This window comes from Grampus griseus (genome assembly GCF_964374135.1).
Source record: "Grampus griseus genome assembly, chromosome: 4".
Classification (NCBI taxonomy): Eukaryota; Metazoa; Chordata; class Mammalia; order Artiodactyla; family Delphinidae; genus Grampus; species Grampus griseus.
Genome location: NC_138997.1, coordinates 25,686,868 through 25,710,919, shown reverse-complemented (window position 1 = coordinate 25,710,919; position 24,052 = coordinate 25,686,868). Strand labels below are relative to the sequence as shown.

The 24,052-nt window shown below is 38.5% G+C and overlaps 1 protein-coding gene across 1 annotated transcript in view; it reads left to right on the top strand.

Moving 5' to 3' along the window:
- The window catches only part of TTC29 (tetratricopeptide repeat domain 29), a gene marked incomplete at both ends in the record, with an annotated part of 250,762 nt that overhangs the window by 59,436 nt on the left and 167,274 nt on the right, over positions 1-24,052 (top strand). The window contains 2 exons of the mRNA XM_082653305.1: positions 7,282-7,494; positions 19,476-19,561. Of these exons, the coding sequence (XP_082509431.1) occupies positions 7,282-7,494; positions 19,476-19,561 (299 nt within the window). The remainder of the gene's footprint in view (positions 1-7,281; positions 7,495-19,475; positions 19,562-24,052) is intronic.

The following is a 24,052-nucleotide window of genomic DNA, read 5'->3' as shown; positions in this document are numbered from 1 at the left end:
CAAATTTTCCGGAATTTAAAAATTAACTCACCAGTATTGCCGACATTAGTGATCAAGCCTCTGGTGAGTTTCACCCACACCTGGCTTCCTGTCTTCCTGGGATCCTTTCCATTGTCTGGTTTAGTGACCTGTACTCTTTAACAGGGATATGATAGCATTCCTGTAATGTCTATCTGAAATCTTTGCTCAAAATGATAAAGGATTCCATTTTTTAAATAACACTTTAAATTTCTTCTAAGTATCCCAAAGCAGCTACTCAAAAGTACGGGCATATTTTCTTCCCAGTTTATTAGGGAAGCCATTGAGTTACAGAAACCCAATCTTTGTTTTCCAGCATTCCATTTTGCAATGGTGTGCAGTGGGTTATAGTACAGAGCAAATCTCCCCTGACGAGAGATAAACCCTTGAAAGTGATAGTTTCCATTGGGAAGTATGACGAGCCCTTAATATTTCAGCATGTATCATGCCATTATAATTATCATAATTGAATGTTACAACCTAAAGATAATATAAATTGCTCATGCAGTTAAACTGAAGCGGAAAGCAATGTCTTTTGTTTTTACAAAAAGGCAATAACATATTTCTCTTTTTGCTACTGTTCAATTTGCTTCCAGCAGATTTTATGTCTACGTTGCACAGAATAGTAACTTAACCGCCGAAGATGTCCAGGAGCTCCAGATTAAAATGTAATATAATATACAAAAAGCTTTATTGTTCCTTTAGGTTGTTGTTTTAAACCAAAGTGGAATATTTCCCTAAATTCTTCAACAAATGTGCACCATTTACAACTAAATATGCTTATGACTTATACCAGGGCTGCTGAAGAAATAGGCCTTACGGACCTGTCAAATTATTTTCATGCAATTTTTCCTGTAGCGTTATTTTTACTGGCAAGTGTGCAAGTTGATAGAAAAGGAAATAATTAGCTATTTTCAGAATTGCTGATGCATGGAGCTAAAGCAGGCCCGCCTGTGCATCTTAGAGATTGTGACATTTGAAATTACCTGAACGATACCAGAGCCATTTTTGGACATAATTAACACCTTGCCTAATTAATGTCAGGTCTAGACAGAGTCACACTCTATTTAGGAAATTTTATTTCAAACTTGCTTATGCCTTTATTATATTGCAAACTTTAGATTTGTTTGCTGTTTTCTTAAGTGGAGCAACTTCTTTTTTTTTTTTCTTTTTTCTTTTCCCTCCCCCTTCAAGTAATCAATGCACTGCTGAACGAGTTCATTTTAATGCACTCAATCATGCCTCTAATGTTCGTAGCTTACGGGCGCAAGCATCAGTAATGCAGGAATGTTATATGGCTTTAGTTTGGGCCATTTCATAAAATATTCATGGAATCAAAAATGTGCATCAAAATAGCGGCTGGGAGAATTACATTTATGTTCCTGCTTTTATGGCAGCTTCACATTTAAACCCATTTGTGTTAATATCTAGTCAATCTTCCTACTTTAAAAAAAAACTAAAATGGGAGAGATCATATACATTCTCCTTTGCTTAATATTTGTTCTAGACATCTGCAGTGATACAATAAATATCTATAAACTTTCAGAGATGTTGTACCAGGGAAGAGGGGTAAGCAACAACCTGGGTAATACCCAAATGTATAAAATCTTATTTTCTCTGCGTAGTACTTATCTTAACATCCTACCAGACATTTTGCAGTTTACAACATTGTTTGGGTTTTGTTTGTATTTTTAAATAAATGGCTAGATTTCTTGTTTATGTGGGCTTTAGGTAAAGTGAAGCCCCTTTGTAGTAGTTTTAAGAGTACACTTTCTTTTGGGTGAAAAACTATAAATGCATACAACATTGTCGTTTATGTAGATGTTATATAATTGTTTTAAAAAAACAAAAGCAAACCAAAAGAAAAAAAAAAAAAAACAAACCTGAGACTGAGGCTACTTCTATCCATGCCTGGATTCTTGTCTTACACAATTGTTCACAGTGTCTCCCACGATGTGTTTTCTGATACTATCTCGTTTTCTTGAGCTAAATCCGTTACTGATGGTATTGGTGGAAGGTCACCACCAGTCGCTCCCACAAAACATCTTGGCTCCATTTTCTTCCCTGATTCACTTGAAATATTAGTGGACGCTCTGGATTTTTTTCTTAGCATAGAACCAGGCACTTCGCTGAACAATGGTTAGTATGCCTTTCTTGTCACAGTTACTCCTGTGATGTTTGTTACTCATAGTGATGAGTAATTCCTGGTGCAACAAGATAAAGCTCATGTCCCCTTAGGAGACCTTTAACATCTATGAATGTGCCCTTCTCTTTTCTGTTTTCCGTAAACTTTTACTTTTGTGATACCTTTGGTGTAACTCTTCTTCTTCTCTCTGCCCTCTTTCTCAATGAAAAATAATGTTAACACCTGTGAATTCCGGAGAAGGACAATTATCTAGATGCTTGTCCTTCAACAAGATTGATGGTGGGATCTGGGAATCTTGTCTGGTCCTGATATATTAAAGTTTATTTGGTAACAAAGGGCAGACAACACATGAACACCGTGAAGAAGCTATAAAGGTTTGCCGTGAGCCAAATTTGAAAATCTGGTTCATGATCTTCATTTGTATTTACATGTGTAGTGTCAGAATGACCACTTCCAACATTTCTCTCAGGTATATTTAAAAATATCAGATAAAAACAGGATGCATTATGTCTTAATAAATATCTAGGGCTTCCCTGGTGGCGCAGTGGTTGAGTCCGCCTGCCGATTCAGGGGACGCGGGTTCGTGCCCCGGTCTGGGAGGATCCCACATGCCGCGGAGCGGCTGGGCCCGTGAGCCATGGCCGCTGAGCCTGCGCGTCCGGAGCCTGTGCTCCGCAACGGGAGAGGCCACAACAGTGAGAGGCCCGCATACCACAAAAAAAAAAAAAAAAAAAAAAAAAAAAAAAATTAAAATAAAATAAATAAATAAATAAATAAATAAATATCTAGTCAATAGTAATATGAGTCTTTACTCAGAAAGTAAGAAAACCTTTAAAATCCTGTTCATAGTTGGAAATATAAATTGCATGGAAATGATATCATTGTTAATCATGCTTAAAGGGAAATACTTGCCTATTTAAACTACTATGCTCCCTTCATAGTGTAGACATATTTTAATATTTTTAAATCAAATATTATACCATATTATAATATGTACTTTCAAATTCTGACCAGCCTTTAGAAATTGCAGCCTGGTCATTTGTGTGCTTCTGATTATTTGGATCAAATCCTTGCTGGCTTACTTACAGTCCTATTTGCCACCAAATAACTTTAGAAACGATTCCCTACATCTGAGAAGGGCTGGAAAACTCTTCTTCTTCTACGTAGTCACCTTGGTTTAAAACGGTGCTGATCACTACTATATATAAAATAGATAACTAGTAAGGGCCTACTGGGTAGCACAGGAAACTCTACTCAATATTCTTTAATAACCCGTATGGGAAAAGAATCTAAAAAGAGTGGATATATGTATATGTATAACTGAATCACTTTGCTGTGCACCTGAAACTAACACAACATTGTAAATTAACTAGACTCCAATAAAAAATTTAAAATAAATAAATTAATTAATTTAAAAAACCACGCTGTGCTGATCAGAATCCCCAGTGACCTCCTCTGTGGCAAAGTGGGTAAGGAAGGGGACATGAAACCATGAATAACCTGTGACCACAGGTTAGGACTAAGTATGGGACATCCTAGGTGCCTTCACCCCATGGATGTCACCTCACGGTTTAGGTTAGAGAATTTAGATGCAGGTTACAGAGCTGTTTTTACATCAGACTCCTTCAGGTAGACCAATGAGAAGCACATCAGTGGCCAGTATCTGTTCTTTCATTTTGGAGGATCTTGTGATTGCCTGAGTAGAGTCACAGAATTATAGAACTGGTAGAGACTAGAAATCACATAACTCAAGCATTGTTTTTAACTTCAGATATTTATGTCCAGAGAATCTAACTTACTCCACCCAAGTTTTCTGACTTGTACCTAATGTGGCAGAACTAAGTTGTGTGGGCATTTGGTGATCCTGGGTTTAAATCCTAAACATCACTTTTTAGCTATTTGAGTCATTTAATGTTTGTGAGCCTCGGTTTTCTCTTTGGTGCAAAAGAAAAGTCATATTTACTGCACCAGTTTTGGAAGGTTAAATAAGATAATGTCTGGGGAAAAAAACGTTCCATTTTGACTAGCACCCAGTAGGCCTTCAAGAAATAGTAGCTCCCTGTTCCTTTTACCCAAGCATCTTGGACTGCTCCTTCCTCATGGCAAACTTCAAATATATCCTTGTAAGAGCTGAACCCTGGCAGATTATCATGACCTAAGCAGTACACTGATACTAGTCCCAAGTGCTCAAGCAAAAATCAAACTCAACTGAAAAGTCTGTTTCTCAATCATTCCAAGGCCCCCTTCCATAGTAGCCAATTGAAACCAATGTCCCGAGAACCTCTCATTTCACTTCTGCTTAGCCTGTGCAGGAAACCTAATCACATCAGTACACAGAGGGAAGTCTGGCTTGTTTGGAATACAGAGACATGGTCCCCACCTTTGTCTCCCCACTTCCCCCGCTTCAGCCCTCTCCGCATTCCCTCCACATATCCTTTCCCCACTTTCACCCTCCCCTCTCCTTACCTCCCCTTTCTTCCACCATGTGGATCAAATCTTGGACCCAGCTATCAGTTCTCATATGCTATTAACATCATTATGCCTCATTTGCATCTCATTGTAATTAGTCGGGTTATCCAAAGCTTCATCTCCTGGCTCTCCTCCTGGAATTCTTAGTGAATCTGTTATTTTATAACGCACTTTTGGACTCTCTTTCCATATGGTTACTGTGTGTGACCACAGATGCTGTTAGGCCCTTCCTAGTCTCCTTATGGTCCCAAGTTTTTCTGGAACTATCTGGTTTACTCACAGTTCCCTGTATCCACTTGTCCCTATTCACATGGCCAAAAAGAAATATGTATCCATACTTTATAAATAGATGGATGCTGGATAAAAAAAAAAAGAACTCTCGTATACATCTTTCCAGGGATACAGAGCTATACTTTACAGGCAGAAATATAGTTAACAGAGGAAACATAACACACATATATGTCAACGCTCCATTTGAGTTTTAAAAAAGAAACGAGAGTCATGGGTATTTGGGGAAAGGTGTTTCTGGCAGAGGTGCTGCAGGAGAGAGGTGAAAAACTATGCCTGCTTTTGTGGGAGGTAAGAGAAAAATTGTCAGTTAAATGTAAAGATAGAACAGTAAACTTCAACCTTCAGTATTTGCATCAAAATGAAAAAGGACTGGGCATTAGTTTTAAAATAGTTTCCATTATATATTTCTCTTTACAAACTGAACACATTTTGATGGTAGAAACATTAGAAAATGCCAATAATCAGGAAAAAAAAGCAGAAAAGAAACCAATTCATCACCCATATAACACTGGTAATGCTTTGTAAATGTTATCTGATGTTTTTCAATATTTTCACTTATCATAAGCACCTGTCAATGTAATCAAATATTCTTCTGTAATATCATATTTATGGCTTTGTAGTCTTTTATCATGTGAAAATTTCATAATACAAGTTTATAAACAGCTCAGCAGCACACACCCGCCTCTCTCTATGTATCTTTGCTGATATGCCCTCCTTCTGCATGGGACTTAGACTGGCCATGTCTTTACTGAATTTTTGTACAGCTTATTTGCTGATTATACATCTCCGTTGTGTTTCTTTTAAAATACTATTTGTCTTTATCTGTGCATTTTTAATATTTATTTTGATAGCAAATTCAGTGCAAAAATAGGAGGAAATTATATGCAATAGTGATGGCAGTGGCTACAGTATCCTGGAATGTCCAATCTGTAATATGCAGTGCATCTTATTTGAGGAAATGTATTGAGCCTAATATGGCCTACATAGGTTAATTTAATCAGTTGTGATAATATTGTCATAAGGACTCAACTACATATTTCGCAGGAAGACTATGTTGTACTTAAAGAAAGGGAAAATAAATAGTGGCGATAATTCAATTGGCCTGTGGGTTTTTAAAAATATTATCACTATGCCAACTGGTAACAGCAGCTGTGTTTATTGAGTACCTACTCTGTATCAGATATTGAACAGGTATTAATTCATTTCTCATAATAACACCTTGAATAGTTACACTATAATCTTACTTGCAGAAGAATTAAATTTGGGCACAGACAGTGTAGTAATTAACCTGAGGCTAAACAGCAAAAATGGTAAAACTGGTATAGGAATTCAGGCTGTCTGTTTGGAGCCTGCACTCACTCTTAACTACGATTGTTGAAATGCCTAGATGTAAGTGATTTTCCAGTTCATTCCAATTAGGTAACTCCAATACCATAAAAGAGCATTTACATTACAGGATTTTGTGTGCATTTCTACAAGGCAATTCACAAGTAAAATACAATCTGTATCATGGAACTACAAACTACCCTTCCAGAAACGTGCTTGCTCACATTTCAAGGAATCAAATGACTTAAAGTTAATTTAGAGTTTTGGCTTTGAGAAGATATATTTCGGGCTATATTATAAAATATAATTGAGAAGGGCAGTTAAGTTACATTGTAATTTTAAAATTAAATAACTTGGAAATTCCAATCAAACGTTGAGAAGTAGTTTAAAGCTCCATAATACTTAAATCTGAAATTTGTAACAGTTGCATCCTTTCTCAAGACACCTGAATTCTCGAGAATGAAGAACTGCTTTCTGTTGGGAAAGCAGTGCAAGAAAGTGGTTTAGAGTGTGGGCTCTGGAATCAGACTGCCTGGATCTACTAAGCCACTGGCCAGGCAATCTTGCGCAGAATTCTTCACCTCACTCTTTTCTACCTTAAAATGGAATCATAACAATCTCTTTTCCACAGGCCTGTTTTGACAATTAAATGAGAAATGCATATAAAGTGCACAGCACAGTTCCTTGCATATATAATGTTGAATAAATGTTAGCTAATATGATTGTTATTAATAATTATTACTTTACATTCACACCGTCTCTAAACATTTGTAATTCTCCTCAATTTCTGCTAGCCCAAGTATATCCCTTTAGCAGGTGTCCATTCAAAATCAGTGCTGAATCTGAGGTCCAAATTGAGATAGCTCCTTTCCCAGCTGAAGTCCTCTTCAGCCTTAGAAATACGTGGCTGCATTCCGTGGTTCTCTCCCCGCCCACACACACTTTAATAGTAAAGCACAAGACGTATGCAAAATATCTGAAAATATGTTCTGGCCTGTGGTTTGTATTTATGAATGGCTTTTATTCTTCAGGTCAGCTTCTGGAAGCTGCGGAGCATTATGAGGCCTTCCATCAATTGACGCAGGGACGGATATGGAAGGATGAGACAGGCCGCGTTCTCAACTTGTTGGCGTGTGAGAGTCTCCTGAGGACTTACAGATTACTCTCAGACAAAATGCTGGAAAATAAAGAATACAAACAGGCCATCAGAATTCTTATAAAAGCTTCTGAAATAGCCAAAGAAGGTGGGTGGAAAAGAGCACTCTCACGTTGCTGCCTTTAATGGGCAGATACTGCTTCTCCCAAGAGGGAGGTAAAAATTGTCAAGTGTTCGGGTGATTATTTCCTATGAAATGCAGGGACAAATGCCATCAATATACTTTCAAATTTCACTGTAAAACAGAGGGGCCTTAGTGCTGACAGCAAGAAATCCATTAGTTTCTTGAAAGCTTTACCTCCAAAATTGCAACCCTCTGGGAATAATGTTATAAAACAGTAAACCCATGATGAGAAGGTAAGGTCATTTGCAAAAGTTAACTCTGTGTGTGTGTGTGTGTGTGTGTGTGTGTGTGTGTGTGTGCTTAAGGTCATATATTTCTTACAATCTGAGAGACCTTTCATTGTTTGTAAATTCCCTATTGTCGGGTAATAGGAAAGATATGATAAATATTTAGTTAAGAGTAACAGGAAGATAGAACTTTAATATATTTTAGACCCATGCCTGTCAAAGTGTGTGGCCTTTGGACTGGCAGCATCAGCATCACCAGGAAGCTTATAAGAAACGCAGCATCTCAGGCCCCACCCCAGACCGGCTGCATCAGAATCTGCAGGTTTGCAAGATCTCCAGGTGATTTGTATGCACGCTTACAGCAGTGAAAATGCTTTTGTGACAGCTGATCACATCCTTAATATTCTATTATCATTAAAATATGTATAAAATATAAAGAAAAAAATTGGAACATATAATCATAAGCTTTTACTCTGTGAGATGCAAGGATATTTTGTGACCTCAGAGTAGTATATTAATAAATTACTTTTCATGAAGGAGAAAAAGATGGAAGTTACGCTCTTGAACTAAGTTCATTAGCTTGTGGACATATTTAATCAGTTGGCTTATTGAGTAACAAATGGCTTATATGGAGTAAACAGGACTGATTTTCTGGGTTTGATTTTAATTTTTTAAAGAATGAAAGTAAAATCTTAGCTTATTCTCTCTGTTAATTTTTAAAAGTAATATTAGTTAAATTACCCATAGGACATCACCCCCAGTGAAAGATGTATCCCATTGAATGAACTGCTTTTGAATGAACGGTGATCTAGTACCTTCCCCAAAGGGGTACACACTGACATAAATAGTTACCTCTTAGATCAATTTCAGCAGCTAACTTTAGTCATGTGAAAAGTTATGTGGATTTTTTTTAACATCTTTATTGGAGTATAATTGCTTTACAATGGTATGTTAGTTTCTGCTTTACAACAAAATGAATCAGTTATATATATACATATGTTCCCATATCTCTTCCCTCTTGCGTCTCCGTCCCTCCCACCCTCCCTATCCCACACCTGCAGGCGGTCACAAAGCACCGAGCTGATCTCCCTGTGCTTTGCGGCTGCTTCCCACTAGCTATCTACGTTACGTTTGGTAGTGTATATATGTCCATGTCTCTCTCTCGCTTTGTCACAGCTTACCCTTCCCCCTCCTCATATCCTCAAGTCCATTCTCTAGTAGGTCTGTGTCTTTATTCCTGTCTTACCCCTAGGTTCTTCATGACATTTTTTTTTCCCTTAAAATCCATATATATGTGTTAGCATACGGTATTTGTTTTTCTCTTTCTGACTTACTTCACTCTGTATGACAGACTCTAGGTCTATCCACCTCATTACAAATAGCTCAATTTCATTTCTTTTTATGGCTGGGTAATATTCCATTGTATATATGTGCCACATCTTCTTTATCCATTCATCTGTTGATGGACACTCAGGTTGTTTCCATCTCCAGGCTATTGTAAATAGAGCTGTAATGAACGTTTTGGTACATGACTCTTTTTGAATTATGGTTTTCTCAGGGTATATGCCCAGTAGTGGGATTGCTGGGTCATATGGTAGTTCTATTTGTAGTTTTTTAAGGAACCTCCATAGTGTTCTCCACAGTGGCTGTATCAATTTACATTTCCACCAACAGTGCAAGAGTGTTCCCTTTTCTCCACACCCTCTCCAGCATTTATTGTTTCTAGATTTTTTGATGATGGCCATTCTGATTGGTGTGAGATGATATCTCATTGTAGTTTTGATTTGCATTTCTCTAATGATTAGTGATGTTGAGCATTCTTTCATGTGTTTGTTGGCAGTCTGTATATCTTCTTTGGAGAAATGTCTGTTTAGGTCTTCTGCCCATTTTTGGATTGGGTTGGGTTTTTTTTGTTATTCAGCTGCATAAGCTGCTTATAAATTTTGGAGATTAATCCTTTGCAATCATTTGCAAATATTTTCTCCCACTCTGAGGGTTGTCTTTTGGTCTTTTTTATGGTTTCCTTTGCTGTGCAAAAACTTTGAAGTTTCATTGGGTCCCATTTGTTTATTTTTGTTTTTACTTCCATTTCTCTAGGAGGTGGGTCAAAAAGGATCTTGCTGTGATTTATGTCATAGAGTGTCCTGCCTATATTTTCCTCTAAGAGTTTTATAGTGTCTGGCCTTACATTTAGGTCTTTAATCCATTTTGAGCTTATTTTTGTGTATGGTGTTAGGGAGTGATCTAATCTCATACTTTTACATGTACCTGTCCAGTTTTCCCAGCACCACTTATTGAAGAGGCTGTCCTTTCTCCACTGTACATTCCTGCCTCCTTTATCAAACATAAGGTGACCATATGTGCGTGGGTTTATCTCTGGGCTTTCTATCCTGTTCCATTGATCTATCTTTCTGTTTTTGTGCCAGTACCATACTGTCTTGATTACTGTAGCTTTGTAGTATAGTCTGAAGTCAGGGAGCCTGATTCCTCCAGCTCCGTTTTTCGTTCTCAAGATTGCTTTGGCTATTCGGGGTCTTTTGTGTTTCCATACAAAGTGTGAAATTTTTTGTTCTACTTCTGTGAAAAATGCCACTGGTAGTTTGATAGGGATTGCATTGAATCTGTAGATTGCTTTGGGTAGTAGAGTAATTTGCACAATATTGATTCTTCCAATCCAAGAACATGGTATATCTCTCCATCTATTTGTATCATCTTTAATATCTTTCATCAGTGTCTTATAATTTGCTGCATACAGGTCTTTTGTCTCCTTAGGTAGGTTTATTCCAAGATATTTTATTCTTTTGTTGCAATAGTAAATGGGAGTGTTTTCTTGATTTCACTTTCAGATTTTTCATCATTAGTGTATAGGAATGCCAGAGATTTCTGTGCATTAATTTTGTATCCTGCTACTTTACCAAATTTATTGATTAGCTCTAGTAGTTTTCTGGTATCATCTTTAGGATTCTCTATGTATAGTATCATGTCATCTGCAAACAGTGACAGCTTCACTTCTTCTCTTGGATTTGGATTTCTTTTATTTCCTTTTCTTCTCTGATTGCTGTGGCTAAAACTTCCGAAACTATGTTGAATAAGAGTGGTTAGAGTGGGCAACCTTGTCTTGTTCCTGATCTTAGTGGAAATGCTTTCAGTTTTTCACCATTGAGGACGATGTTGGCTGTGGGTTTGTCATATATGGCCTTTATTATGTTGAGGGAAGGTCCCTGTATGCCTACTTTTTGCAGGGTTTTTATCATAAATGGGTTTTGAATTTTTTTGAAAGCTTTCTCTGCATCTATTGAGATGATCATATGGTTTTTCTCCTTCAATTTGTTAATATGGTATATCACGTTGATTGATTTGCATATATTGAAGAATCCTTGAATTCCTGGAATAAACCCCACTTGATCATGGTGTATGATCTGTTTAATGTGCTGTTGGATTCTGTTTGCTAGTATTTTGTTGAGGATTTTTGCATCTATGTTCATCAGTGATATTGGCCTGTAGTTTTCTTTCTTTGTGACATACTTGTCTGGTTTTGGTATCAGGGTGATGGTGGCCTCGTAGAATGAGTTTGGGAGTGTTCCTCCCTCTACTATATTTTGGAAGAGTTTGAGAAGGATAGGTGTTAGGTCTTCTCTAAATGTTTGATAGAATTCACCTGTGAAGCCATGTGGTGCTGGGCTTTTGTTTGTTGGAAGATTTTTAATCACAGTTTCAGTTTCAGTGCTTGTGATTGGTCTGTTCATATTTTCTATTTATTCCTGATTCAGTCTTGGCAGGTTGTGCATTTCTAAGAATTTGTCCATTTCTTCCAGGTTGTCCATTTTATTGGCATAGAGTTGCTTGTAGTAATCTCTCATGATCTTTCGTATTTCTGCAGTGTCAGTTGTTACTTCTCCTTTTTCATTTCTAATTCTATTGATTTGAGTCTTCTCCCTTTTTATCTTGATGAGTCTGGCTAATGGTTTATCTATTTTGTTTATCTTCTCAAAGAACCAGCTTTTAGTTTTATTGATCTTTGCTATTGTTTCCTTCATTTCTTTTTCATTTATTTCTGATCTGATTTTTATGATTTCTTTCCTTCTGCTAACTTTGGGGGGTTTTTTTGTTCTTCTCTCTATAGTTGTTTTAAGTGTAGGGTTAGATTGTTTATTTGACATTTTTCTTGTTTCTTGAGGTGAGATTGAATTGCTATAAACTTCCCTCTTAGAACTGCTTTTGCTGCATCCCATAGGTTTTGGGTCGTCGTGTCTCCATTGTCATTTGTTTCTAGGCAGTTTTTTATTTCCTCTTTGATTTCTTCAGTGATCACTTCGTTATTAAGTAGTGTATTGTTTAGCCTCCATATGTTTGTATTTTTTATAGATCTTTTCCTGTTATTGATATTTAGTCTCATAATGTTGTGGTCGGAAAAGATACTCGATACAATTTCAATTTTCTTAAATTTACCAAGGCTTGATTTGTGACCCAAGATATGATCTATCCTGGAGAATGTTCCATGAGCACTTGAGAAAAATGTGTATTCTGTTGTTTTTGGATGGAATGTCCTATAAATATCAATTAAGTCCATCTTGTTTAATATATCATTTAAAGCTTGTGTTACCTTATTTATTTTCATTTTGGATGATCTGTCCATTGGTGAAAGTGGGGTGTTAAAGTCCCCTACTATGAATGTGTTACTGTCGATTTCCCCTTTTATGGCTGTTAGTATTTGCCTTATGTATTGAGGTGCTCCTATGTTGGGTGCATAAATATTTACAATTGTTATATCTTCTTCTTGGATCGATCCCTTGATCATTACGTAGTGTCCTTCTTTGTCTCTTCTAATAGTCTTTATTTTAAAGTCTATTTTGTCTGAAATGAGAATTGCTACTCCAGCTTTATTTTGGTTTCCATTTGCATGAAATATCTTTTTCCATCCCCTTACTTTCAGTCTGTATGTGTCTCTAGGTCTGAAGTGGGTCTCTTGTAGATAGCAAATATATGGGTCTTGTTTTTGTATCCATTCAGACAATCTGTGTCTTTTGGTGGGAGCATTTAGTCCATTTACATTTAAGGTAATTATCGATATGTATGTTCCTATTCCCATTTTCTTAATTGTTTTGGGTTCGTTATTGTAGGTCTTTTCCTTCTCTTGTGTTTCTTGCCTAGAGAAGTTCCTTTAGCAGTTGTTGTAGAGCTGGTTAGGTGGTGCTGAACTCTCAGCTTTTGCTTGTCCGTAAAGGTTTTAATTTCTCCATCAAATCTGAATGAGATCCTTGGTGGGTAGAGTAATCTTGGTTGCAGGTTTTTCTCCTTCATCACTTTAAATATGTCCTGCCAGTCCCTTCTGGCTTGCAGAGTTTCTGCTGAAAGATCAGCTGTTAACCTTATGGGGATTCCCTTGTGTGTAATTTTTCCCTTGCTGCTTTTAATATGTTTTCTTTGTATTTAATTTTTGACAGTTTGGTTAATATGTGTCTTGGCATATTTCTCCTTGGATTTATCCTGTATGGGACTCTCTGTGCTTCCTGGACTTGATTAACTATTTCCTTTCCCATATTAGGGAAGTTTTCAACTAGAATCTCTTCAAATATTTTCTCAGTCCCTTTCTTTTTCTCTTCTTCTTCTGGAACCCCTATAATTCGGATGTTGGTGCATTCAGTGTTGTCCCAGAGGTCTCTGAGATTGTCCTCAGTTATTTTCATTCTTTTTTCTGCTCTGCAGTAGTTATTTCCACAATTTTATCTTCCAGGTCACTTATCCATTCTTCTGCCTCAGTTATTCTGCTATTGATCCCATCTAGAGTATTTTTCATTTCATTTATTGTGTTCTTCATTGTTGTTTGTTTCACCTTTAGTTCTTCTAGGTCCTTGTTAAATGTTTCTTGCATTTTGTCTATTCTATTTCCAAGATTTTGGATCATCTTTACTATCATTATTCTGAATTCTTTTTCAGGTAGACTGCCTATTTCCTCTTCAGTTTTTAGGTCTGGTGGGTTTTTATCTTGCTCCTTCATCTGCTGTGTGTTTTTCTGTCTTCTCATTTTGCTTATCTTACTGTGTTTGGGGTCTTCTTTTTGCAGGCTGCAGGTTCATAGTACCCGTTGTTTTTGGTGTCTGTCCCCAGTGTCTAAGGTTGTTTCAGTGGGTTGTGTAGGCTTCCTGGTGGATGGGACTAGTGCCTTCATTCTGGTGGATGAGGCTGGATCTTGTCTTTCTGGTGGGCAGGTCCACATCTGGTTGTGTGTTTTGGGGTGTCTGTGGACTTAGTATGATTTTAGGCAGCCTCTCTGCTAATGGGTGGGGTTGTGTTCCTGTCTTGCTAGTTGTTTGGCATAGGATGTCCAGCACTGTAGCTTGCTGGTGGTTGAGTGAAGCTGGGTGTTGGGTTTGAGATGGAGATCTCTGGGAGATTTTTGCCATTTGATATTATGTGGAGCTGGGAGGTCTCTTGTGGACCAGTGTCCTGAAGTTGGCTCTCCCACCTCAGAGGCACAGCACTGACTCCTGGCTACAGCACAAAGAGCCTTTCATCCACACGGCTCAGAATAAAAGGGAGAAAAAGAAAGAAAGAATTAGTAGAAGTAGAAAGAAAGAAAGGAAGGAGGGTGGGAGGGAGGAAGGAAGGAGGGAGGGAAGGAACGAAAAATGAAACAAAGAATATAAAGTAAAATAAAATAAAGTAAGAGAAAATATAATAAGGTTATTAAAATAAAGAAATAATTATTAAGAAAAAAGTTAAAAAACAAACAAACAAACAAATATAAAAAAATGGACGGATAGAACCCTGGGACAAATTGTGGAAGCAAAGCTATACAGACAAAATCTCACACAGAAGCATACACATACACACTCACAAAAAGAGGAAAAGGGGAAAAAATCATAGATCTTGCTCTCGAAGTCCACCTCCTCAATCTGTGATGATTGGTTGTCTATTCATGTATTCCACAGATGCAGGGTACATCAAGTTGATTGTGGAGCTTTAATCCACTGCTCCTCAGGCTGCTGGGAGAGATTTCCCTTTCTCTTCTTTGTTCTCACAGCTCCCAGGGGCTCAGCTTTGGATTTGGCCCCACCTCTGCGTGTAGGTCGCTGGAGGGCGTCTGTTCTTCGATCACACAGGACGGGGTTAAAGGAGCCGCTGATTCAGGACCTCTGTCTCACTCAGGCCGGGGGGAGGGAGGGGCACGGAGTGCGGGGCGGGCCTGCTGCGGCAGAGGCCGGCGTGACGTTGCACCAGCCTGAAGCACGCCGTGCGTTCTCCCGGGTAAGTTGTCCCTGGATCCCGGGACCCTGGCAGTGGCGGGCTGCACAGGGTCCCCGGAAGGGGTGTGTGGAGAGTGACTTGTGCTCGCACACAGGCTTCTTGGTGGCAGCAGCAGCAGCCTTAGCGTCTCAGGCCCGCCTCTGGGGTCCGCGCTTTTAGCCGCGGCTCGCGCCCGTCTCTGGAGCTCCTTTAAGCAGCGCTGTTAATCCCCTCTCCTCGCGCACCAGGAAACAAAGAGGGAAGAAAAAGTGTCTTGCCTCTTCGGCAGCTCCAGACTTTTCCTCGGACTCCCTCCCGGCTAGCCGTGGCGCACTAACCCCCTGCAGGCAGTGTTCATGCCGCCAACCCCAGTCCTCTCCCGGTGCTCCTACCGAAGCCCGAGCCTCAGCTCCCAGCCCCGCCCGCCCGGCGGGTGAGCAGACAAGCCTCTCCGGTTGGTGAGTGCCAGTCGGCCCTGATTCTCTGTGCGGGAATCTCTCTGCTTTGCCCTCCGCACCCCTGTTGCTGTGCTCTCCTCCTTGGCTCCAAAGCTACCCCCTCCGCCACCCGCAGTCTCCGCCCGCGAAGGGGCTTCCTAGTGTGTGGAGACCTTTCCTCCTTCACAGCTCCCTCCCACTGGTGCAGGTCCCATCCCTATCCTTTTGTCTCTGTTTATTCTTTTTTCTTTTGCCCTACCCAGGTACGTGGGGGTTTCTTGCCTTTTGGGAGGTCTGAGGTCTTCTGCCAGCGTTCAGTAGGTGTTCTGTAGGAGTTGTTCCACGGGTAGGTGTATTTCTGGTGTATCTGTGGGGAGGAAGGTGATCTCCGCGTCTTACTCTTCCGCCATCTTCCCGGAAGGTCCTATGTGGACTTTTAATGTAAGTTAATGTTATCAGGTAGGAAAAGGTATTTCACTTTAGGTTCACACTTGCTAAATTGTAAGGTTGTTCACAAAGAAAGCAAGGTTCCTAGGCCCTCTTCCAATAGTCAGAGCCTGCCAAGCTGTCTCCTTTCTGAAAGCATCTCTCACTTTCTGAAGGACAGATGAAGAGAATAGGAGAAAACTTGCTTCTTCTGCTGTAATAATTTTTAATATCTTTTAAAGCCAATAAATATTTGTGCCCATGTTTTTCATATAAGATAGTAGACAGGTTAAAAGATTGCACAGCATTTTACAGAGCTCTGACAGCCGCTGAAATGCTCTGGGACAAAGCATCCCTTCTTACTGTTGTCTCCTACTTTGGTCAGGGAACCTGAAGCAGCAAGCTGACGATTGCATGGATAACGCCTGCCTCCCACATTGATTTACATGGTACTTAAGGAGGACCGACGTCCACTGTGCACCTTAGTTAGGACACCTTGGTGTAATGCACAAGTATAGTGCCAGCCATACAGTGGTCTCATGAGTCTGTTATTCTATTATTTTCATCTTTCAGACATCAGTGCTCTTTAATAAATACACAAAGTTGTACAAACATCAACACCGACCCCATACTCATTAGAAGGCATTCCCCATACCCTCCTTCCCCTATGCCCTAGCAGCCATTAATCTACTTTCCGTCTCTGTGGATTTACCTCTTCTGGATAGTTCACACAGATGGAATCATGCTATGTGTATTCTTTTGAGTCCAGCTTCTTTCACTTAGCATCATGTTTTCAAGGTTCATCCATCTTGTAGATGGTATCACTACTTCATTCATTTTTATGGCCAAACAATACACTATTGTATGGTTGTATCACATTTTCTTTATCCATTCATCAGTTGATGGACATGTACGTTGTTCCCACCTTTTGTCTATTATGATTAATGCTACTATGAACATCTGTGTACATGTTTTCAGTTCCTTTGGGTATATACGTAGACGTGGCATTGCTGTGTGGTACAATTCTATGTTTAACTTCTTGAGGAACTGGCAAAGAGTTTTCCCAAGTCGCTGAACCATTTTACATTCCCATCAACAATGTATAAAGGGTTTCAATTTAGCCACATCCTCACCAGTACTTGTTACTTTCTGTCTTTTTGTTATAGTCATCTTAGTAGGTATAAAGTGATATCTCACTGTGAATTTATTTTGCATCTCCCTGTTGCTTAATGATGTTGATCATCTTTTTACGTGCTTATTGCCCATTTGTATATCTTCTTTGCAGAAATGTCTATTCAATTCCTTTGCCCATTTTTAATTGGATTATTTTGTCCTTTTATTATTGAGTTACAAGAATCCTCTAATATTCTAGATGCAAGTCCTTCATCAGATTTGGTTTCTTTTCACTTTCTGATGGTATCCATTGAAGCCCGAGTTTTTAATTTGATAAAGTGCAAAGTAATTTGTTTTTTCTTTTGTTGTTTGTGCTTTTGGTTTCATAACTAAGAAGGCTTCCACTAATCCAAACTCATGAAGATTTACTTCTGCACTTTATTCTAAGAGTTTTATAGTTTTAACTCCTATATTTAGGTGTGTGTATGTGTGTGTGTGTGTGATGTCAAGAGGGTCCAACTTCACGTTTTGTATGTGGATATCCAGTTGCCCCAGTACCAGTTGTTGAAAATGCTGTTCTTTCTCAATAAATTGTCTTGGGACCCTTGTTAAAAATAATTGACCATAAATATGTGGGTTGTTTTCTGGATTCTTAATTCTATTGCAGTGATCCTCATGTCTGTCCTTATTCTACTACTACATATTTTTTATTGTGGTTTTGTAGTAAGTTTTAAAATTGGGAAGTGCGAGTCTTCCAAATTGTCCTTTTTCAATATTGTTTTGGTCCTTCCACATTGCTTATATTTCCACATGATGTTTAGGATCAGTCTGTCTACTTCTCCAAAAATGACAGCTGGGATTTTGATAGGGATTGCATTGAATTTGTAGATCAGTTTGGGAAATATCGCTATCTTCACACTGTCTTCCAATTCATGAATATGGTTATCAGTCTATTTACATGTTATCTAATTTCTTTTAATGATGTTTTATAGTTTTCAGTGTACACATTTTGCCCTTGGTTTGTTACATTTATTTCTAATATTTTATTCTTTTTGATGCTGTTGAAAATGGAATTTTTTCTTTTATTTTCAGATTGTTCATTGCTCTTGTGTAGAAATAAAATCAACTTTTTTTTTTCTTTTTTGCGGTACACGGGCCTCTCACTGTTGTGGCCTCTCCCGTTGCGGAGCACAGGCTCCGGACACTCAGGCCCAGAGGCCATGGCTCACGGGCCCAGCCGCTCTGCGGCACGTGGGATCTTCCTGGACTGGGGCACGAACACGCGTCCCCTGCATCGGCAGGCAGACTCTCAACCACTGCGCCACCAGGGAAGCCCAGGCTGATACTCTTTATCAGTTATTTCACATATGTAGTCACAGCTATGATGAATGACTATAGGTTTTACATGGTGGACCGGTATGGAATTTACATATGAATGTCAAAATGCTAATACTGGGTTTTGTATGTAGAGGGAAACTCCTCATAATTATATTGCTAATGCATGTTACTCACTTATTATCTGTGACCCAGGTAAATTGTATTAACATCAGCCTTTTTTTTTTTAAACATCTTTATTGGAGTATAATTACTTTAAAATGTTGTGTTAGTTTCTGCTTTATAACAAAGTGAATCAGTTATACATATACATATGTCCCCATATCTCTTTCCTCTTGCATCTCCCTCCCTCCCACCCTCCCTATCCCACCCCTCCAGGCGGTCACAAAGCACCGAGCTGATCTCCCTGTGCTATGCGGCTGCTTCCCACTAGCTATCTACCTTACGTTTGGTAGTGTATATATGTCCATGCCTCTCTCTCGCCCTGTCACAGCTCACCCTTCCCCCTCCCCATATCCTCAAGTCCGTTCTCCAGTAGGTCTGTGTCTTTATTCCTGTCTTACCCCTAGGTTCTTCATGACATTTTTTTTCTTAAATTCCATATATATGTGTTAGCATATGGTATTTGTCTTTCTCTTTCTGACTTACTTCACTCTGTATGACAGACTCTAGGTCTATCCACCTCATTACATATAGCTCAATTTCGTTTCTTTTTATGGCTGAGTAATATTCCATTGTATATATGTGCCACATCTTCTTTATCCATTCATCCGATGATGGGCACTTAGGTTGTTTTCATCTCCGGGCTATTGTAAATAGAGCTGCAATGAACATTTTGGTACATGACTCTTTTTGAATTTTGGTTTTCTCAGGGTATATGCCCAGTAGTGGGATTGCTGGGTCATATGGTAGTTCTATTTGTAGTTTTTTAAAGAACCTCCATACTGTTCTCCATAGTGGCTGAACCAATTCACATTCCCACCAGCAGTGCAAGAGTGTTCCCTTTTCTCCAACGTCAGCCTTTTTGATGAGTACACAGTTAGGTTTCAGAGATTGTTGATATAAATCTGTATACTTTGTTATAATAACTTTCTACTTTCTTAAAAAGCAAAGATTCTGTTTGTTGTAATAAACCAATTTCTTTAATACCATAATGATTTTTTCTACATTTTCGTTTTAGGAAATGACAAAAAGATGGAAGAAGAAGCTTCCTATTACTTGGGCTTAGCGCACTTGGCTGCTGGAGAGTATGAAACAGCATTAGCAGTAAGTTCAAGTTGACTTTAATCACTATCACTTTTAATTTTTATTTTATTATATTCTATTTTATTATGTTTGTTTTATATTTTTTATTGTATGTTGTTATAAGGCCAATAGAAATGGGGTGGGCTGGATGTCAGTGTACCTATTTATAGAGACTAAAGCAGAATAGCACTATTCTAGAAGCATTAAAAATTGGTTTTATTGATGAAAGTTAAATATATGGAGTAATGGGACCCTCCACTCCTATATCACCAAGGACAAGAGGAAATGGGTTTAAATGACAGCAAAAAGTAAATAGTAAAAAAAATTACGGCACACATAATATGATCTGAGAAAGTTTTCTTAGGAAAAACTGTAGTTAATAAGCAATAGATTGAATTGCATTGCAGTGAACCTTTCCTTTGTGTGTGGGGAGCGGGGGGAAGGCGGGCTGCAAAGGTGGAAGGCATTGCTAGTCCCAATCTGAGAAGTAACCTGCTTCAGGATAAAAATCGGTGTTCGCCTATCTTATGACCAGGCTTGGTGTGTTTGACTAAAAAACCCAAAAAACAAAATGTCAAGAGCTATCTTTTCCATATTAAAACTGAAATCATTTTTCTTTCATTCTTCTCTTACCTCTAATATATTCCAACTGTAACTTCTTATTGAATTTCACATACATCTCATGCAATAATCCTATTCGATAAGAAGTATTGGCTTTATATTTCAGCTTTGAGGAGCTCTTGTTGGCTCTTTTAGATATTCATGTTAAATAGCATTTCTGTGATTGGGCTAAATATTTTTCTCTATCATCCTTAAAATTGGGTTTAATCGTAAGAGACTTGGGTTTTCCTAGTTGACTCTTCTACTTAATATTTTTTAGTTAATGACATGCACACAGCAAGGCTGTTGTGTTCCAGGTACTTTGAGGAACACAGAGGCCAACAAGATGCACATTTCCCTTTAGGAGCTAGTTGAATGAGGGGGACCAACTTGTAAACAACTATAATTCAAAGCAGGATGAACAGGGGTTTTCTGAGTTCAGAGTAGTTAGTTTCAACACTGAAGATCAGGAAGGTTGCACAGAAGAGCTTTTGAGGGGCAGGATTTATACAGGCAGAAAGCGTGAGAGTCAAGGATGATAGCATATTAGACACACACACACTCCCACACTCTCAATATGATCATAGTCAGTGGGTTTGAGAAGCAATGAATTGTCATGTACAAGATAGGATACAGTAGGAGTTCAAGTTGGAAAATTAGGTGAAAATTAGCCTATAGATTCTCTCTGTCTCTCTATCACATGGCAGGCACATGGCAAAATAAATTCAAACAATACAATAGAGTTTACAGTGAAAAATAAATCTTCCTTCTGTCCCTGTACTCAGTCAGTCTCACAGTTCTTTTCTCAAAGGCAAATACAGTTACAAGTTTCTGGTTTATCCTTCCAAAAATATTCATAGGTATGCCTGGCATATAGGTGCATATATATATGTGTGTCCTTTTTGTTGTTTACAAAATGGTAACGTTTTATACACACTGTTCTGTCCCCTGAGTTAACTTCCTCCATACTAATGTATATATAGACATGCCTCATTTTAAAAGGGACTCATAGTATCCCATGATATAGTTGTACTATAATGGATTTAACTATCTCCTATTGGTGGGCATTTAGGTTATTTCCAATCAGTTTTGTTTCACAAAGGGTATAGCAGTGAATAGCTTTGTGCCAAAGTGAGAGAAGATCTACAGAATAAATTCCTAAGGGTGGAAATGCTGGTTCAAAGAGGAGAGGATATGAATTTAAAGATAAGTTTATTTTTATTTCTAATCTTCCCTTCAAAGAAGCGTAACAAGTTTATTGTCACACAACAATAAATGAAGGTGCCTGTTTCCTCAGGAGCTATGTATATCTTTAGGAAATTAGGCATATGTATTAATACATGTTGGGAATATTTTTCCAGGCCACTGTTTTTTGGCCTTATTATGAAATTCTTCCATCAACTTTTAGATATGTGTGTGGCCAAATTTATCCATTTCTTCTTGTATGATTTCTGGACATTCTTAGAAAGGCTGTACTCAAAGTACAGCCTTTCTAAGAATTAGGAATTCATCGTAATTCCGGGATTAAACTTTTTAATCTTTTGGAGGGTTGGAGGGTCTTGAATGCTTTGTTGGAATGTGAAGCTTAGTTTTTAAGCAATGTGGAATGTTTGGTGACTTTGATGAGGCTGGTGGCGTGATCTCATTCATTTACTGACAGCTGTTTATTGAGCACCTTCTAAGTGACAGACAACATGCCAGTCATGATGGATCTGATCTATAGTTTTGGAAGATAACACTAGTGGTGTAGGATAGTCTAGTAATGAATGTATTTAAGAAGCAGCATTTGGCATCCAAGTGACAAATTTCTTGATACTGTTACTCCTTTCAGAAAAGTATTGAAATTATTTTTCTGGAGGTAAGGAAGCCATAAATCAAATGTGAACCTCACATTCATATTAACTGTGTGACCTTGGACAAATCCCTTAAATTCTCTAAGTCTCAGCAGACTCAACTAATAAGTATATTTACTTTTTGGGGGTTGAATGGTGTTTTAAAAAGATATGTCCACTTTCTAACCCCTGGAATCTATGAATTTTACCATACTTAGAAAAAAGATCTTTGCAGAGGTAATTAAGTTAAAGCTCTTGAGATGAGGTGATCATTGTGCTGGATTTTCTGGCTGGGCTCTAAATCCAGTGACAGGGTCCTTACAAGAAAAAGGCAGAAGGAGGTTTGAAACAGACAGAAGACAAGAAGACATGCCCGCAGAAGACAAGTCCCTGTGAAGATGCTGGTAGAGATTGAAGTTGCAGTGCCACAAGTCAAGGGATGCCTGGGGCCACCAGAAGCTTGAAGAGACAGGAAGGATCCCCTCCCCATAAGAACATGGTCCTGCCAACCCTTTGATTTCAGATTGCTAGGCTTCAAAACTGTGAAAGAATCCATTCCTTTATTTTACTTTTAACATCTTTATTGGAGTGTAATTGCTTTACATTGTTGTGTTAGTTTCTACTGTATAGTAAAGTGAATCAGCTATACATACATATATATCCCCATATCCCCTCCCTCTTGGTCTCCCTCCCACCCTCCCTATCCCACCCTTCTAGGTGGTCACAAAGCACCGAGCTGATCTCCCTGTGCTATGCGGCTGCTTCCCACTAGCTATCTATTTTACATTTGGTAGTGTACATATGTCCATGCCACTCTGTCACTTCTTCCCAGCTTACCCTTCCCCCTCCCCGTGTCCACAAGTCCATTCTCTATGTCTGCGTCTTCATTCCTGTCCTGCCCCTAGGTTCTTCAGAATCTTTTTTTTTAGATTCCATATATATGTGATAGCATATGGTAATTGTTTTTCTCTTTCTGACTGACTTCACTCTGTATGACAGACTCTAGGTCCATCCCCCTCATTACCAATAACTCAATTTCGTTTCTTTTTATGGCTGAGTAATATTCCATTGTATATATGTGCCACATCTTCTTTATCCATTCATCTGTCGATGGACACTTAGGTTGCTTTCATGTCCTGGCTATTGCAAATAGTGCTGCAATGAACATTGTGGTACATGACTCTTTGAATTATGGCTTTCTCAGGGTATATGCCCAGTAGTGGGATTTCTGGGTTATATGGTAGTTCTATTTTTAGTTTTTTAGGGAATCTCCATACTGTTCTCCATAGTGGCTGTATCAATTTACATTCCAACTATAAGACACTGATGAAAGAAATTAAAGATGATACAAACAGATGGAGAGATATACCATGTTCTTGGATTGGAAGACTCAACACTGTGAAAATGACTACACTACCCAAAGCAATCTACAGATTCAATGCAATCCCTATCAAACTACCAATGGCATTTTTCACAGAACTAGAACAGAAAATTGCACAGTTTGTATAGAAACAAAAAAGACCCCGAATAGTCAAAGGAATCTTGAGAAAGAAAAGTAGAGCTGGAGAAATCAGGCTCCTGGACTTCAGACTATACTACAAAGCTACAGTAATCAAGACAGTATGGTACTGACACAATAAAAGAAATATAGATCAATGGAACAGGATAGAAAGCCCAGAGATAAATCCATGCACATATGGTCACCTTATCTTTGATAAAGGAGGCAAGAATATACAATGGAGAAAAGACAGCCTCTTCAATAAGTGGTGCTGGGAAAACTGGAAAGCTACATGTAAGAGAATGAAATTAGAACACTACCTAACACCATACACAAAACTCAAAATAGATTAAAGACCTAAATGTAAGGCCAGACACTATAAAACTCTTAGAGGAAAACATAGGCAGAACACTCTATGACATAAATCACAGCAAGATCCTTTTTGACCCACCTCCTAGAGAAAGGGAAATAAAAACAAAAATAAACAATGGGACCTAATGAAACCTAAAAGCACAGCAAAGGAAACCATAAACAAGATGAAAAGACAACCCTTTGCAAACGAAGCAACTGACAAAGGATTAA